General features: G+C 46.9%; 1 protein-coding gene across 1 annotated transcript in view; it reads left to right on the top strand.

Annotated features, from left to right (window-relative positions):
* AFF3 (ALF transcription elongation factor 3) overlaps window positions 1-17,716 on the top strand; it is a 371,256-nt gene that overhangs the window by 314,604 nt on the left and 38,936 nt on the right. The window contains exons 10-11 of the mRNA XM_054163057.1: window positions 240-405; window positions 15,729-16,763. Of these exons, the coding sequence (XP_054019032.1) occupies window positions 240-405; window positions 15,729-16,763 (1,201 nt within the window). The remainder of the gene's footprint in view (window positions 1-239; window positions 406-15,728; window positions 16,764-17,716) is intronic.

Here is a 17,716-nt window from a genome sequence, read left to right as displayed (position 1 = left end):
AAAAGAGCTGAAAGGCTATGAATTTAAATGGATATGAGGATAAGCCTATATTCTTCCCCCAGTTATTATAATGAAAGTGTGAATGCACTTCACCATTTGTTAGCAGCAGAGACAAGCTCACAGGCATTCAGATAGGTATGCGTCCTAAAACACCATTGGGTTTTCGTGTAGGGTTTTTATGTTCTTGTTTTCTTCTCTTTGCTCTTCCCTCCCTGATGGGCTGTGTGTGGGGCTGGCAGCCTGGTGGTGCCACAGTGCAACGCCCGAGCGTCAGGACTCAGCAGCAAGGGGTCGAGTAGCAGCAGCTCCAGTGAATCTGAGACCAGTTCAGAGTCTGACTCAGAGAGTGAAAGCAGCTCCAGCGAGAGTGACGGCAGCAAGCCCTCTCATTACTCCAGCCCAGAGGTAAGGCCTTATGCTTTGTCATTTAGGGCGGCAATCTGTTGTTACACCCATGCAGACCTTTTTCCAGACAAGCCAACACATGGAGATACACAAAAACATGGAAGAGAAAGGCCCTGCCTTGCTGTGAAATGCACGTGGCAGGGGACCTGGGGCAGATTAAAGCCTTTGAATAAAGAATTAAGCAAGATGTAACCCTGTGATATTTTACTTAACTCGGAGTGGAAGATCTTGTCTGGCTCACAGCTCACTTGAAGTTTTATCCAATTCTGCCTCTGTAGCAATGGCTTGCTTCGTGCATGGGCCCTGACATGGGCTCCCAGAACTGCAGGGGAAATGAAGGCTTCTCTACACAGGGACGCTATTAAAAAGTTTGAAGGTGGATTTTTAAAGCAAACCAGTTGTTTCTCACTCACACACTTTGCCTCACCTCACTCTTTAAGGAAATTTTTCTCTGCTGCTGCTGGCGTTGTGTGTTTTATTTTAATCCACCTCCAAAATGGACTAAAATGAATCACTCATCATGCAACACATTAAGCCCAAATATGTCATCTGGAAAGATAATGCTGAAAACTTTCACATGAAGACTAGCCCTAACCAAATTATAATTAAACTGCCAGTACAATGTCATGTTCTGCTGTCACCTCTGCAGAGTATTTAACATACACAACAAGGCAGCTTTCTCTTCTCTGCTTTTCTCCCAGGACTGACATTTTTGCGTGCTTTGGTCAATATACACCTTCAGTGTAAAACTATGAATTCCACAGCCACATCACACGTATTAATGTATGTAAAAATATTCCAAACTCTAACAGCAAGATTGTAAACACACATGAAATACAGTCATGTAGTTTTCTGCTCCCCATAAACCATCCAATCACCAGATTCATCCCGCCCATCATGTCTCACCTATTCTCTCATCCCGAAAAATTATACTGAATAACCAGCAAACCTTTCCTCATCTTTTGCTCAGCTATTTGGGGCCCTGTTTCCTATCAAGGAAAATGCATCACTTTGAGAAACATCCTTATTATATTTTTTTCAGGCTCTGTCACTTTTGTTTCTTATTTAACACTTATCTTCCTTTCTGTCTTTCCTTGACAGTATTTTAAGGTCCATTTCCAGTTAATTTTCTTCTTACTTTGCCCCTTTCCTAAATGCCTATCTCTGATTCCTTTTCCTTTTCTTCCAGTCCTTCTTTCTTCTTGTCCTCCCTGTGCTACCCCATGTCTTATTTCCTATTCAGAGCTCTCTCATTCAACCTGTTATGACCTTGCTGTCTCTCTGCCTAGTTCCCCACTGGAATTAGTGCAGAGATCTTGCGCTCCGTCTCCTCTCCCTGTGAGATGTCAGAAGATCAAAGGGATGAAGAGACAAAAGAAGAGGGATCATAGCAGGAGGAAGGAAACGTGAGATAAAAGGAGGAGAAACATAGTACCCAGAAAGGGAGAAGTGGTTACTGCCTAGGCAGATACCTGTGCTTCTTGGACCTGGGAGCAGCAATTCCTCAGGGAATGCGGGGAGTTAATTAACTGAGGCAGGTCATGAATTTCATGAAGTCAAGCAGGGGACTGAGTCACGGAAACATGGAGGAAGTGTCTCCTCTTAAGCATTTTATGCATATCCTCTTGAGATATGTGGAACTACTTTTGTACAGAGCCTGAACTATCAGTGATCATTGTCACGAAACAGCTGCACTACTCCAACAGATTGCTTGTCTCTTTGCATTATTTTTGTATGGTTTGCCTTCTAGGACATGATGTATGAAATATGATTACCCAAAAATGTAAATTACGCAACAAAAGTGATGGCTCCAATGGTTGTCATAGCTCATGACTTGACAGGATATGGGAGAGGCCATGCAGGGACAGGGTCAGGGTGTCCCAGGGAAGTAGGATACCTGTGCTTTCTCCAAGAGCTGTTGCTTTCTGAGGCCCACCATATGACAGATGGCATCAGTTCAAAACATGCCTATGTGATGTCTCTACTGTAAGTCCTGTCTGCTTTGCATTAGTGCTTTAACTTGCATGTATGCACCCACTGAAGCTATCTTCCTAAAGAATATGCCATGTACTCACCTGGTAAATGGAGAGAAACAGATTCTTGGAAGCTCTTTAGAAGGAGGCACTGTCCACTGAAGTTTAAGTAGTGGACTCAGTTCCAGTCCTAGTCTTAAAATTAATTTCATCTGTTGGATAAGATAGAAAAATCTAATTCTAATCTTTGCTCTTGCTTCAGTATAAACTGATAGAATAGAATAGAATAGAATAGAATAGAATAGAATAGAATAGAATAGAATAGAATAGAATAGAATAGAATAGAATAGAATAAACAAACCGGGTTGGAAGAGACCTTCAAGATCATCGCGTCCAACCCATCAACCAATCCAACACCACCCAAACAACTAACCCACGGCACCAAGCACCCCATCAATTCTCCTCCTGAAAACCACCAATGACGGTGACTCCACCACCTCCCCGGGCAGCCCATTCCAATGGGCAATCACTCTCTCTGTATAGAACTTCTTCCTCACACCCAACCTAAACCTCCCCTGGTGCAGCCTGAGACTGTGTCCTCTTCTTCTGGTACTGCTTGCCTGGGAGAAGAGACCAATGTCCGCCTGTCTACAACCTCCCTTCAGGTAGTTGTGGAGAGTGATAAGGTCACCCCTGAGTCTCCTTTTCTCCAAGCTAAGCAACCCCAGCTCCCTCAGCCTCTCCTCATAGGGCTTGTGTTCCAAACCCCTCACCAACTTTGTTGCCCTTCTCTGGACTCGTTCCAGCAAGTCAACCTCCTTCCTAAACTGAGGGGCCCAGAACTGGACACAGTAATTCAGGTTCAATCAATTTGAGTAATCCAGCATAATGCTGGACAGGAAATCCACACTTCCAGGTTGGAGGAACTTAATCTGGAAATCTGCAGACCATTATAAGGCCTTCCTTCATTCTTCTGCCTCTTTTTTTTTTTTCCTCCCATAGTCTGAAATATTATATGCATATATACAAAGATTTTTATTTCTAGGACAGTGCATCTTCTGCATTTGAAGTAATATGGAAACTCAACTGCTGTTTCATTTCTTCTGTACTTCTTTTCCCCATCTCATTTTGAGATCTTTGAGTTGTTCTCAGGTATCTAAATGCAGTTGCCTAGAGTGCAAAAGCAGCTCATTGTAAAGCATACATATAAAATAGATTAGATGTATTGCACCCTAAAAGTGTCTGCTTCTTTCCATTGACTATTTAGAGCCTGTAGTGACTAGCTCAGCTGTCTACGCTTTATGTCTGCAGTAAACTAAGAATAATGGCTGAGCTAGAACACGAGACAACATTCAGACTGGTTTCAGTGATGTGGACAAATTAAGGTGCCTCAGACATTAATGTGAGTAGTTACCATTTTGTGGACTGCCAAACCTGAAATTATGAACAAGAGACTGAAGCTTCTATCTCCTGTTTCTTTGCAGAAGTCATGAATTCTTTGCATGACCTTAATTTATGTCATAAGTGATGACTCTGGGAAACAATGACATCTTGTCCTTGCAATTATTACAGATGGTAGAAAAAATCCTTGGGTGTTGAGCCCATAGAAAGAATTAGATTTCAAAAGCTAAGAATTTGTTTGTTCTGTGTTACACTTAATTATCCTGCAGAACTTTAACAAAGCTAAATTGGTTGGACAGCTGGGAATTTCCCCTATGCAGGGCGGTCTAGCGGGTGGGAGTGGCCATGAAAGAAGCGGAAAAGCCATCACATAGGACAAAGCATCAGTGGCTACTCAACAGTAACCAGGCCAGACAGAGGTCCTGTCCTGGGCCCTGCCAGCCCCATGCACCATACAGTGTCCTTTACAGCCTCTGCTGTTGTAGCTATTTCACAACCATTAAAAGATTTTTCCTGATTGACTGACCAGATGAAAGTTTAAGTGGTTGTAGAGTTATGCTCTTCTCCATTCTCATCTCTCATTGACAAAGAGCCACCTCCTGACCACTGTGCATCAAATCCTTCAAGTGCCTGGACATCAGTACCAGTGACAGAGGAACCCCGGCCTGGGAATCCCTGCTGTTCCCACAAGTGCATTGGCTCTCTTCTCTTTAGGTTGGAAAATAGGAACAATGTGTGTATCTAACAGACTAGCATGGTCCTGCCACCTCACCAGCCTGTCTTCACCAATGGATTAGGGTGAAAGGGAAGAAAAGTTGTATAGAATCATAAAATTGTTTCAGTTTGAAAAGACTTCTAAGGTCATCAAGTCCAACCAGCAACCTAACACCACCATGGCCATTAAACCATGTCTACCTGTTTTTGAACAATTCCAGGGACAATGACTGCACCACCTCCCTGGGCAGCCTATTCCAATTCCTGACCACCCTTTCAGTAAAGAAATTTTTCCTAATATCCAAACTAAACCTCCTCCCCTGATGCAACTTGAGGTCATTTCCTCTTGTTCTGACACTTGATACTAAGGAGATGAGACCAACCCCTACCTCACTACAGCCTCCTTTCAGGTCTCCCATCAGCTTCCTCTTCTCCAGACTGAACAATCCCTGAGAGTTCTGAGTCACCTGAGAGTCACACAGTATCACAGTAACTAAGGTTGGAAGAGACCCCAAGGATCATCAAGTCCAACCTGTTCCAACAGACCTCACAACTAGATCATAGCACCAAGTGCCACGTCCAATCTCCCCTTGAACACCTCCAGGGACGGCGACTCCACCACCTCCCTGGGCAGCCCATTCCAATGACGAATGACTCGCTCAGTGAAGAACTTTCCCCTGAATAGCCAACCCCCTCCTGTCTACAACCACCCTTCAGGTAGTTGTAGAGGGCAATGAGGTCGCCTCTGATCCTTCTCTTCTCCAGGCTAAACAATCCCAGCTCCCTCAGCCTCTCCTCACAGGGCTGTGCTCAAGGCCTCTCCCCAGCCTTGTTGCCCTTCTCTGGACACGTTCAAGTGTCTCAATGTCCTTCCTAAACTGAGGGGCCCAGAACTGGACACAGTACTCAAGGTGTGGCCTAACCAATGCAGAGTACAGGGGCACAATGACCTCCCTGCTCCTGCTGGCCACACTATTCCTAATACAGGCCAGGATGCCATTGGCCTTCTTGGCCACCTGGGCACCTGGGCACACTGCTGGCTCATGTTTAGGCGGGTGTCAATCAGCACCCCCAGGTCCCTCTCCGTTTGGCAGCTCTCCAGCCACTCCCAGTTCCCACAGTCACTCCTCATAACACTTGTTCTCCAGACCCTTCACCAGCTTTGCTCCTCTTCTCTGGACATACTCCAGCAACTCAATTTCCTTCTTACAGTGAGGTGCCCAAAACTGAACACAGTATTCTAGGTGTGGCCTCACCAATGTCAAATACAGGGGTACAATCATTTCCCTACTCCTGCTGGCAACACTGTTCCTGATACAGACCAGGATGTTGTTTGCCTTCTAGGCCTCCTAAGCACACTGATGGCTCATGTCTGGCCAGCTGTCAGCCAGCACCCTCAGGTCCTTTTCAGCCAGGCAGCTTTCCAGACACTCTTCCCTCAAGCTTGTAGCATTGTGTGGAGTTGGTGTGACCTAAATGCAGGACCCAGCAGTTGGCCTTGTTAAACCTCATACAGCTGACCTCAGCCCATCAATCCAGTCTGTCCAGATCCCTTTTCAGAGCCTTCCCACCATGGGGCAGGTCAGCACTCCCACTCAATTTAGTGTCATCTGCAAACTTACTGAGGGTGTACTCAATCCCCTCATCCAGATCATTGTGCCCCAAACCTGAGCCCTGGGGCACACCACTTCTGACTGGCTGCCAACTGGATTTAGCTCCATTCACCACCACTCTTTGGGCCCAGCCATCCAGCCACTTTTTAATCTAGCAAAGCTTCCACCCATCCGAGCCATGAGAAGCCAATTTCTACAGGAAGATATTGGGGGAGACAGTGTCAAATGCTTTACTATAGCACACTAAGCAGGTCACCATGTTAAAGAAAGAGATCAGGTTTGTCAAGCAGGACTTGCCCTTCAGGAACCCATGCTGACTGGGCCTGATCCACTCGTTGCCCTGCACATGCTGCATAATAGCACTCAAGATTACAGTATCACAGTATCACCAAGGTTGGAAGAGCCCTCAAAGATCATCGAGTCCAACCTGTCACCACAGACCTCATGACTAAACCATGGCACCAAGTGCCATGTCCAGTCCCCTCTTGAACACCTCCAGGGACGGTGACTCCACCACCTCCCTGGGCAGCACATTCCAATGGTGAACGAACAATTATTTGCTCCACGACCTTCCCCAGCACTGAGGTCATACTGACAGGTCTATAGTTCCCCTAGTTCTCCTTCCTGCTGTTCTTGTACATGGGCATCATGTTTTCCAGTCTTCAGTCAGCTGGGATCTCCCCAGTTAGCCAGGACTGCTGGTAAATGATGGAAAGTGGCTTGGTGAGCACTGCTACCAGTTCTCTCAGTACCCTCAGGTACATGCCATCCAGACCCATAGACTTGTGTATGTCTGAGTGGTGCAGCAGGTCCCTTACCATCTTGGATTATGGAGGGTTTATTCTGCTTCCCATCCCTATCTTCTGGCTCAGGGGGGCTGGGTATTCAGTGAACAATTGTTCTTACTACTAAAGACTGAGATTGAGTAACTCAGCCTTTTCCTCATCCTTTACCACTATGTTCCCGCCTGCATCCAACAAAGGACAGAGATTGTCCTCTCTCTGAGTCACCCATTATCTTGAGAGTCACCACATCTAGTCAGGAGATGAGAGGACAGGGAGTTCTCCTTACTGTGAGCTCTGTCTGCCTCTTGGGTTTCTCTCATGGTGGGCAGAGTGTGACTCCAATAATCTTATCTCTTTTTCACATTTCCTGATTGTTCTCAACCTACTTCCCTGCTCTCGGAGGTCCATCACTAAGCAGAGGAGGTCCTCCACCTAAGCATGCCGCAGCTTTTCGATTGCAGGGTAGGAGAGCTATGTTTTATTTACAGCTCGTTTCCCAAAACGTTCTTGCTTCCCATTGTAAGTATAGCTGTGATACGATTCCCTGACTGGTACACTCAGGAGAAAAGGGGATTTTAGCACTAGACCAACTGTAGGCACTAGCTGTACTTTTGCTAATAGGATTTGTGAATTTTAGCTGTCATGTGGACTGTTTGTGACAATAACTACAAACTAATCTCTCCCTTCCGTCTAGAAAACTCTCTGTGGCAGGAACCACCTCTTACAGTATATGTGGACCCTGCCTAACACATGGGAATCCCCAGTTCTAATTCAAAAAAGTGCTGGCAGCAGTGCTAATAGTAGCAATAACCTGGTAATAATCATAGAATCATAGAATTGCTAGGATTGGAAGGGATCTCAAGGATCACCCAGTTACAACCCCTCCTGCCATGGACAGGGACACCTCACACTAGAGCAGGTTGCCCAGAGCCACATCCATGGCCTTAAAAACCTCCAGGGATGAGGCTTCCACCACCTCCCAGGGCAACCTGTTCCAGTGTCTCACCACCCTCATGGGGAAGAACTTCTTCCTAACATCCAATCTGAATCTACCCATTTCTAGGATTTTTCCCATTCCCCCTAGTCCTATCACTACCTGACACCCCAAAAAGTCCCTCACCAGCTTTCTTGTAGTCCTCTTAAGATACTGGAAGGCCACAATTCGGTCTCCTCAGAGCCTTCTCTTCTCCAGACTGAATAGCCCCAACTCCCTCAGTCTGTCCTCATTGGAGAGGTGCTCCAGCCCTCTAATCATCCTCGTGGCCCATCTCTGGACATGTTCCAGCACCTCCAGATCCTTCCTGTAATAGGGGCTCCAGAACTGGACACAGTACTCCAGATGGCATCTCATCAGAGCAGAGTGAAGGGGAAGAATCACCTCCCTTGACCTGCTGGCTGTGGTTTTCTTGATGCAGCCCAGGATGTGATTTGCTTTCTGGGCTGCAAGTGCACACTGGTGGCTCATGTTGAGCTTCTTATCCACCTGCACCCCCAAGTCCTTTTCTTTAGGGCTGCTCTCAAGCCAGTCGCTGCCCAGCCTATATTGGTGCTTGCAATAGCCCCAACCCAGATGCAGGACCTTGCACTTGGTCTTGTTGAACCTCATGAGGTTGTCATGGGCCCACCTCTCCAGCCTGTCAAGGTCCCTCTGGATGGCATCCCTTCCCTCCGGCGTGTCTGCTGCACCACACAGTCTTAACTACAACAAATATGTACCACAATTGTATGGAGATCTGTGGTATCAGGGCAGCACAAGCAAGTTACCATAAGGATAAATTAGTATCTGGATTTGTAATAGGCAGAGTATACTGCAGAGATGATGGATAGGTCAGTCCTACCCCACGGTGGGCTAAGTACGTGACATACTATAGGCTAACTAATCTCTTAATGGAAGCGGTTTCATCCTTCGTGTCCACTGTGGTATTAGACATCGTCCTCATGATGTGAGGACAAGTGACCCCACTAAATTCACATTGTTTAACAACCCTTTACCCCAGAAAGTGTTTCTCAATAATGTTTTGACAAAGGTTTCTTTTGGATGCATGCCCCTTGTGCCTCTGGTTGCACTTGTAGCCTTGAAGAGATATAGATGTGCTGTGTGGGAGTCATCCCACCTAAATTTGGAAACTTCTACTGTAGATAGCTACATCTGCTCATCACCTCAGCCTTCCCTTTACAGTCAGTGGAGAGGAATAGACATTTTTAGGGCCCAGCTCATCTGGCCTATTTCAGATGTCTATTTCAAGAGGGACTTTTTCACACCCTACAAGTCCACTGGCTAGAGAAGGAACTTGTTAACTAGCTCAGTTATAGGTGCCTATATTGGTACAGATGAATCCACATACCATCTTTAAGGAAGTATATCACATCCTTCTGTTTCTCGATGAAGACTAGCACATGTATACATCTGCAGTGCATTGCTCCCTGAAACTGTCTTACAAAGTTCCCTGGTTTGGGTTTTCATGCCACACTCGTATTTCATTTCAAATCTGTTATCTCTGTCAACACTGCCCATCTGGTCATCACCACCTTTACCTCAATTAAAACCATGGCAGTTCTCTGCAAGGACTTGAGAGAAGCATATTTCCACACAAAAAAACCAAGGGACAGGAACCATTCTGCTCTCCCTATATTATATCCATCATCAGTAAATTTGCTGACGACACCAAGCTGGGGGCAGGAGTTGATCTGCTGGAGGGTAGAGAGGCTCTGCAGAGGGATCTCGACAGGCTGGGCAGATGGGCAGAGTCCAACGGCATGAGATTTAACGCATCCAAGTGCCGGGTTCTGCACATTGGCCACAGCAACCCCATGCAGAGCTACAGGCTGGGGTCAGAGTGGCTGGAGAGCAGCCAGGCAGAGAGGGACCTGGGGGTGCTGGTCGACGGTAGACTGAACATGAGCCTGCAGTGTGCCCAGGCAGCTAAGAGGGCCAATGGCATCCTGGCCTGCATCAGGAACAGTGTGGCCAGCAGGACCAGGGAGGTCATTCTGCCCCTGTACACTGCACTGGTTAGGCCGCACCTTGAGTCCTGTGTCCAGTTCTGGGCCCCTCAGTTTAGGAAGGAGGTTGACTTGCTGGAACGAGTCCAGAGAAGGGCAACAAAGTTGGTGAGGGGTTTGGAACACAAGCCCTACGAGGAGAGGCTGAGGGAGCTGGGGTTGCTTAGCCTGGAGAAGAGGAGACTCAGGGGTGACCTTATTACTCTCTACAACTACCTGAAGGGAGGTTGTAGACAGACGGATGTTGGTCTCTTCTCCCAGGCAAGCAGTACCAGAACAAGAGGACACAGTCTCAGGCTGCGCCAGGGGAGGTTCAGGCTGGATGTTAGAAAAAAGTTCTATACAGAGAGAGTGATTGCCCATTGGAATGGGCTGCCTGGGGAGGTGGTGGAGTCGCCATCACTGGAGGTTTTCAGGAGAAGACTTGATGGGGTGCTTGGTGCCGTGGGTTAGTTGTTTGGGCGGTGTTGGATTGGTTGATGGGTTGGACGCGGTGATCTTGAAGGTCTCTTCCAACCTGGTTTATTCTATGTATTCTATGTATTCTATGTATATTTATATTCTTACCTGCTGTTTAAAATGTTTCCACTTTCATAGAATCATTAATGTTGGAAAAGACCTCTAAAATCATGAAGTTCAACCATCAACTCAACACTACATGCCCAGTAAATCATGTCCAGAAGTGCTGTGGCATCATTTTTATCTTGTATGGTCACCCCTCCAACCTGTGCTTTGTGTAAGATATCCTAAAGCATCAATATTATAATTGCTACTGCGGGAAAGGGGGGAGTGGGGGGAGGATAACACACAAATAAAAGAAACTGCAGCATCTCCTGAGGGGGTGACACAATGCAGACTTTTGTTCCATAGAATGGTATGTAACATAATCAGGGGCATGATTATTTTTTTTCTCCTACAAGTAACTGCAGTTAGGTATGTAAAGTGGACTGGCAAAAACTTTCAAGTTAATTTTCCCAGTCCCTTTTTTTACCAGATCTGCTCTTCATACTTGACTGTCATGATTTTGTTCTCTCACAGAGTACCTTGGTTTTTAAAGTGATTTCAAAGTACAGTCCTTTTCAGTTAGAGCAATGAATTAGATTCATAACTTCAAAAAATGAATTGGCATCACTCATGTACACTGACTGTGGTAAAACCTCTTCAGTTGCAGTGGGACAGGAAGGCAAGTTGATTTAGCACACTTTGAGACCAAGGCCATTTACAGTCAACAGGTATTTGTGTTTGGCTGGCCTGACAAAGAGCAGAAGGAGGGAGTCTTTTGAAGATAAGATAGCCCAGTTTTGGCTAAAACTGATGAAACATGGCTCAAATAACAAACACCTAACTTCAAAGCAGATTCTGAGGGTTGAGGTGCCCAAGCAAAGACCATTGCTTAATTAACTGCAATTTTGATATTAAAGTTGACACCCTTCAATATGCTAATGAAGAAACATATATGACTATGATACTCCACTTTCCTCCTAAATCATGCTAAACATCACCTAGAAGACAGGGACAACCTGGACTGGGGTATAAAACCCACAAGAAGGACATCTCTGGGCATGCCGCATCAGGGAGTACATGTGCCACTGGCACTGGTACCAGGGTCAGCAAGGGGGCTGCAGCATGGGCCAACCCCATCAGCAGCTGCAGCAGCACCTGAGACTGAGGCAGAAGACAAGAGATGAGGACAGTCAATGGGATGTCCTCCTTTTCCTCCACTCAGAGACACCCTTCTTGGTGAGAATTGTTTCTTCAATATACAACTGAACTTTTCACAGTCTCACAGTATCACCAAGGTTGGAAGAGACCTCAAAGATCATTGAGTCCAACCTGTCACCACAGACCTCATGACTAAGCCATGGCACCAAGTGCCACGTCCAATCCCCTCTTGAACACCTTCAGGGATGGTGACTCCACCACCTCCCTGGGCAGCACATTCCAATGACGAACGACTCACTCAGTGAAGAACTTTCTCCTCACCTCGAGCCTAAACTTCCCCTGGTGCAGCTTGAGACTGTGTCCTCTTGTTCTGGTGCTGGTTGCTAGAGAGAAGAGACCAACCCCTTCCTGTCTACAACCACCCTTCAGGTAGTTGTAGAGAGCAATGAGGTCTCCCCTGAGCCTCCTCTTCTCCAGGCTAAACAATCCCAACTCCCTCAGCCTCTCCTCACAGGGCTGTGCTCAAGGCCTCTCACCAGCCTTGCTGCCCTTCTCTGCACACGTTCAAGTGTCTCGATGTCCTTCCTAAACTGAGGGGCCCAGAACTGGACACTGTTTAGAGCAATTGCAAAGGTTTGTGTCTCCAACAGCATCAGATGTTACTCAGGTTTTATTAACCTGGGTAAGCTTTGCTAACATTTCTAATGTACTAGGGCAACACCAAAGGTGTGAATCTCCAACTGTGTTGATTGTAACCAAGGATTTATTAATCCTGAGATCATCTTGCAGTCAGTGTATTTATCACTGGCAATCCCAAACCTGTTCTGTCTGTCACTTTGAACAATTAAACCATTTAATTGTTTTAGTTTTGAGCTGTGTCAGAGCAAGTCCTTCATTTTGGCACTAAAGAGTGGAGACAAATGTTAATTTAGCCCAATAGTTCCAGCAAGAGTCCCGGGCTCTGAGAGGATCCTACCCAGGATCCTAGCCTTAATGCAGCACTGGCAATTGCAAATATTGCAAAACTTTATCAGCTCCAAAAAATTTCAAAATGTTGATATTTTAAATTGTAATTATTTTCATTTACCCAATGGGCTGCAGGCCTTTTACATTCAGCAGATGCATCTTAACAGATTTTTTTACGACACACATCAAACAATTATTTTCAGCAGCCACAATGATTTCAATTTTTATTTCAATAAGCCCTGAAAGTACATCAAAACCCATGACTCTGAGAACTGAGGCTTTCAGAAAAATTGAGGCTCCTGAAACTCTTGACAAAATTAGTAAAGCTGGCAACCCTGTTGATCCTTTTCATTAAACTTCAGAGCTGGCTTGTAGCTTGATGGGACTGTAGCTATTCTGTCTAAACAGCAGACATATCACTCTAGGAAAGTATCACGTTGTCAGGTTATGACATTGTAGCAGTTAATCATTGCTGGTTTACTGAGAACCCTTGAAATCTGTATTTTGTGAACCATTGTTTTCAAGAATTACAAGGTACATAGAAAGACAAAATGGGATTTAACAGAAAATCTGGGAGTTTTTATGAACATTCAAGTTGCCTCTGACCTGTAGTTAAGGGAAAAGGTGTATTTTTTTCGCCACATGCTTCTGATGTATGTGTTTTTTCACAGTATCACAGTATCACAGTCTCACAGTATAACTAAGGTTGGAAGAGACCCCAAGGATCATCAAGTCCAAGCTGTTCCAACAGACCTCACAACTAGACCATGGCACCAAGTGCCACGTCCAATCTCCCCTTGAACACCTCCAGGGACGGTGACTCCACCACCTCCCTGGGCAGCACATTCCAATGACGAATGACTCGCTCAGTGAAGAACTTTTTCCTCACCTCGAGTCTAAACCTCCCCTGGCACAGCTTGTGACTGTGTCCCCTTGTTCTGGTGCTGGTTGCCTGGGAGAAGAGACCAACCCCCTCCTGTCTACAACCACCTTTCAGGTAGTTGTAGAGGGCAATGAGGTCACCTCTGATCCTTCTCTTCTCCAGGCTAAACAATCCCAGCTCCCTCAGCCTCTCCTCACAGGGCTGTGCTCAAGGCCTCTCCCCAGCCTCGTTGCCCTTCTCTGGACACGTTCAAGTGTCTCGATGTCCTTCCTAAACTGAGGGGCCCAGAACTGGACACAGGACTCGAGGTGTGGCATAACCAATGCAGAGTACAGGGGCACAATGACCTCCCTGCTCCTGCTGGCCACACTATTCCTAATGCAGGCCAGGATGCCATTGGCCCTCTTGGCCACCTGGGCACACTGCTGGCTCATGTTTAGGCGGGTGTCAATCAGCACCCCCAGGTCCCTCTCTGTTTGGCAGCTCTCCAGCCACTCTGACCCCAGCCTGTAGCTCTGCATGGGGTTGCCGTGGCCAAAGTGCAGCCCCTGGCACTTGGACTTATTAAATGCCATCCCATTGGACTCTGCCCATCTGTCCAGTCGGTCGAGGTCCCTCTGCAGAGCCTTTCTACCCTCAAACAGACCAACATCTGCTCCTAACTTGGTGTCATCTGCAAACTTGCTGATGACTGACTCAACCCCCTCATCCATATCATCAATGAAGATGTTAAAGAGGATGGGGCCCAGCACCATTCAATACATCTGAACAGTGGAACGACTAACAAGTATAGAGAAGCTTCAATTATATATCTAGTAAATTCAGTATGTGCACAATGGATGGTACCAAACAAATCTATCTGTATTTTCAGCATCAATCAAAAAACCCGAACAAACAAACAAAAAAAAGCCTGTTTATTTTAGATTAATAGTTGAAAGTTTTAAAAATACCCTGTTAGCCAAGAAAAACACTGCCCATGCATTTTCAAGATTTACAATTCAGGAGTGAAATTCCTCATGCAAGATATTAGGGAGTATACTTAAGGAAAAATGAACTGAAGGCAATCCAGCAAACTTCCCATAGGGTACTGGCTAGTTCGATGCTGAGTAAATTGGATGCTTTTGTGAGAGGGAATATCTGTATCATATAAATTACAATGTCTAACTTCTTTGCTTATTTTAGGAGCCTTTGCTCCATGTAGAGTAATACAACCCTCAGTGGGTGATTCAGCAGACGCCCTTGGCTATGCAGGAAACATGTGTTGCCCTCAGGCATCTACTTTGAATAACGAGTTAAGTAAGAGGTTCTTTTAAGTTAGAGACTGTAGATACTCTCTCTTCAGCAAACTTCCTTCCAGACCGTGGTTTTCATGTTAGACTCATGACACACTTTTTGGTTATTCGTATGCAGTAGCCTAGTGGATCTAATTTTGGTTCCTGGTAAAGAGAGTTTTCACACTGGCTTCTCTGGGGTAAGGTTATGACTAGCCATCTACTCCATCATTTATTTCTTTTTGGGTTTTTTTGCCTTTCTTCTTCATTTTATTGCATTCCATTTACTGATTGCAAGAAAACACGTGCACATTGTTCTGAAATAACATTGTCTAAGATGTGGTTACATTTGAAATCGTAATTATCCCACTTCTTCACTGTCCAAACACCATTATGGTCTAGATGATCTTTTATAACTTGATCATGTTATGACAGGAACAAAGAGAAAAAACTAACAGCTGCACAATACTTACAAAATGAGCACTTGACAATATCATCACACAACAAATGTTTGTGGGATCCCACAGGACTATAACATCAATACCAGACAGATTACATGAATTGCCTGGTTAGCTCTCCAGCTCCCCACTACATGCCTCCTTGTATGTTTTTTAAATACTTGTGTTTGTTGCAATAATGCAGGACAGAAAATAGACATCTCTAGCTTTCCTATTAGTGCTCCTCTCTTAGTCTTAGCCACACCTCTGCCTTGTTTTCCTTCCTTCCTATTACCATTCTATTTTATTCTACTTGGATTCTTGGGAGCATTTCCCAGTTAACTTGCTGCCGGTGGCACTGTGCAAGTCACCCTTAGAAGTGATGAATCATACAAGTCATCCTCCTGCCCAACCTCATAACCAAACCAAAAATAGCGCAACTTGCACGGCATACCTCACATCCCCCATTCTGCCAAGCTTGGGGGGAGCTCTTTTACCACAGGAAAATCTCCATGTACCAGGTGGGACCTGGTGTTTCAGTGTCTCTGTGGGAGCCACAGGACGAGGGCAGTAGGGTCTCAGCACTAAGCACATTACCATCTGTTTCCCTTTCAGCCCGAGCCACCCTCCTCCAACAAGTGGCAGCTGGACAAGTGGCTGAATAAAGTCACCCCCCACAAAGCACCCATCCTGACCCACCATGATGGCCCAGCGCTGGAGGCCCATCCCTACTACGGCCGTGTGAAGGCAGAGAGGCAGGAAAGCGAGAAGGCTCCACCCACTGGCCCGGCCGAGCACCGCGGTGGCGAGGGCCGCAGCGCGGCTACCGTCGCTGCTGGGGACGGACCACGGCCCAGAACTGCCAACAAAGCGCCAAGCAGCAAAGGAAGCCGGCAAAAGTCACCGCCTGCTGCCGACGGCGGGCCTCCGAGGCGAGCGGCAGGGAAAAAGGCACCGCGGCGGGCTGAGCGGACCTCTGCTGGGGACGGTCCCCACTGCTCTGGCACAGAGGAGCCTCCCGGGAGTCATGGCTTTCCAGAAAGCACCGCTGGTGAGGTGCCGAGGGCCCGGTCCAGTAGCAGCAGTGGCTGCAGAGTAGGGCACCGCCGAGAGCCCCGTTTGGCTGCAGCTGGGGAGAAGCGTCGGGCCCGGGGGCCAAGCAAAACAGCGCCAAAATCCAAGGAGTTCATTGAGACCGAGTCTTCATCCTCATCATCCTCTTCTGACTCAGGCTCTGAGTCAGAACGGGAGGAGCGCCCGCTGCCTAAGGTGCCAGCCACAGCTGGGCCTGAGCCGCGTGCCAAGGACGCGGGGAACAGCGCCGCCGCCAAATCCCACAGTGGCTGCAGTGCCTTTGGCTCGATTAATGCCAGGACTAGTAGTGAAATAGCAAAGGAGCTGGAGGAACAGTTTTACACCCTGGTTCCTTTCGGTAGGAATGAGCTCCTGTCTCCTCTGAAAGACAGTGATGAGGTAAAGTCACTGTGGGTCAACATTGACTTGGCTCTTTTGTCCAGGATTCCAGAGCGTTTGCCCGAAGAGCCGCTGGCCATGAGCACAGGAACAAACCAGGTGGCCAGCCTCCTGCAGGGTAGTAGTGTTGACCTCCCAACAGAGAAGTGTTTACCGAAATCTAGAAGGAAACGTAAGGTGAGCTTCGGGGGATGACTGATTAGGGTGGGTAGGGGAGCCTCCAGCAAGTGGGAGGCACTTACCGCTTGTGCCTGTGTTCAGTGCTTGATGGCAGTGGCTTCTTTGTGCTGGCATTTCAGAGCTAGGATTTGTCCCTGCTTGCCATGTAGGAGCTGACCAGCACCCAGGGGAGATGCCATCCCAGGAGGTGATGAAACTCTTTCTTGGCTGTGAGAGGTCACAGTCCATTGGAGATGGCATTTGCTGCTGGTACATGGTTTTCTACACATTAGCAAAGGCACTACCTTTTTAGTAGGATAGTTCTCTCTCATAAAGGATTCCCTCAAAACCTGAGTATTTGGAGGTGATGCTTAGGTTGGCAAAGGGTCAGCTGTCTTCTTGTGGTCTGTACAGTATCACTGCATATGGCAAAAGAGAAGAGGCAGCATCTTTTTTCCTTTGAAATTGTCAACAAGAGGGAAGCCTTTCAGTGGCAGCAGGGAGCCCCAGCTTCATGAGATGTGCACTTACAGAGACCTGACACTTGTCTGGCTCTACAACCTGCCTCCCTCACACCTTGGCAGCCCTGTTCTACCTCATGGCTCTCAGATAGGTGTGGAAGTGGGAGTGTAGTCCATTAGCTGTCCCCTCCCCTGCAGCACCATCACAGTAGCCAGGTGGTCACAGCCTTCTGGTCACATCCACCCCTTTGCCCTGCCTCTTTCTGAGTGACCAGTGGACACCTTCTCCTCATGGCCAGCTGCCCACTGAGAAGGTTTTCTAGTCCATTTGTATTGATCTGACCCCAAAAGTCTCTCTGAATTTGAATCACCATCTGCCCAATTTCTGGGCAATTTCACCCTACAGTCATCTGTTGCCCTCCAAGCTACTGTACATGTACAGACTGACCTGTATATTTTTGAGGACTATGTATCTACAGCAATGTTTTCTCTTCCCCTCCCCCCCCCCCC

This window comes from Dryobates pubescens, chromosome 7 (assembly GCF_014839835.1).
Source record: "Dryobates pubescens isolate bDryPub1 chromosome 7, bDryPub1.pri, whole genome shotgun sequence".
Lineage (NCBI taxonomy): Eukaryota > Metazoa > Chordata > Aves > Piciformes > Picidae > Dryobates > Dryobates pubescens.
Note: the sequence above shows the minus strand (reverse complement) of the source record. Positions and strands in the feature narration are given on the sequence as shown.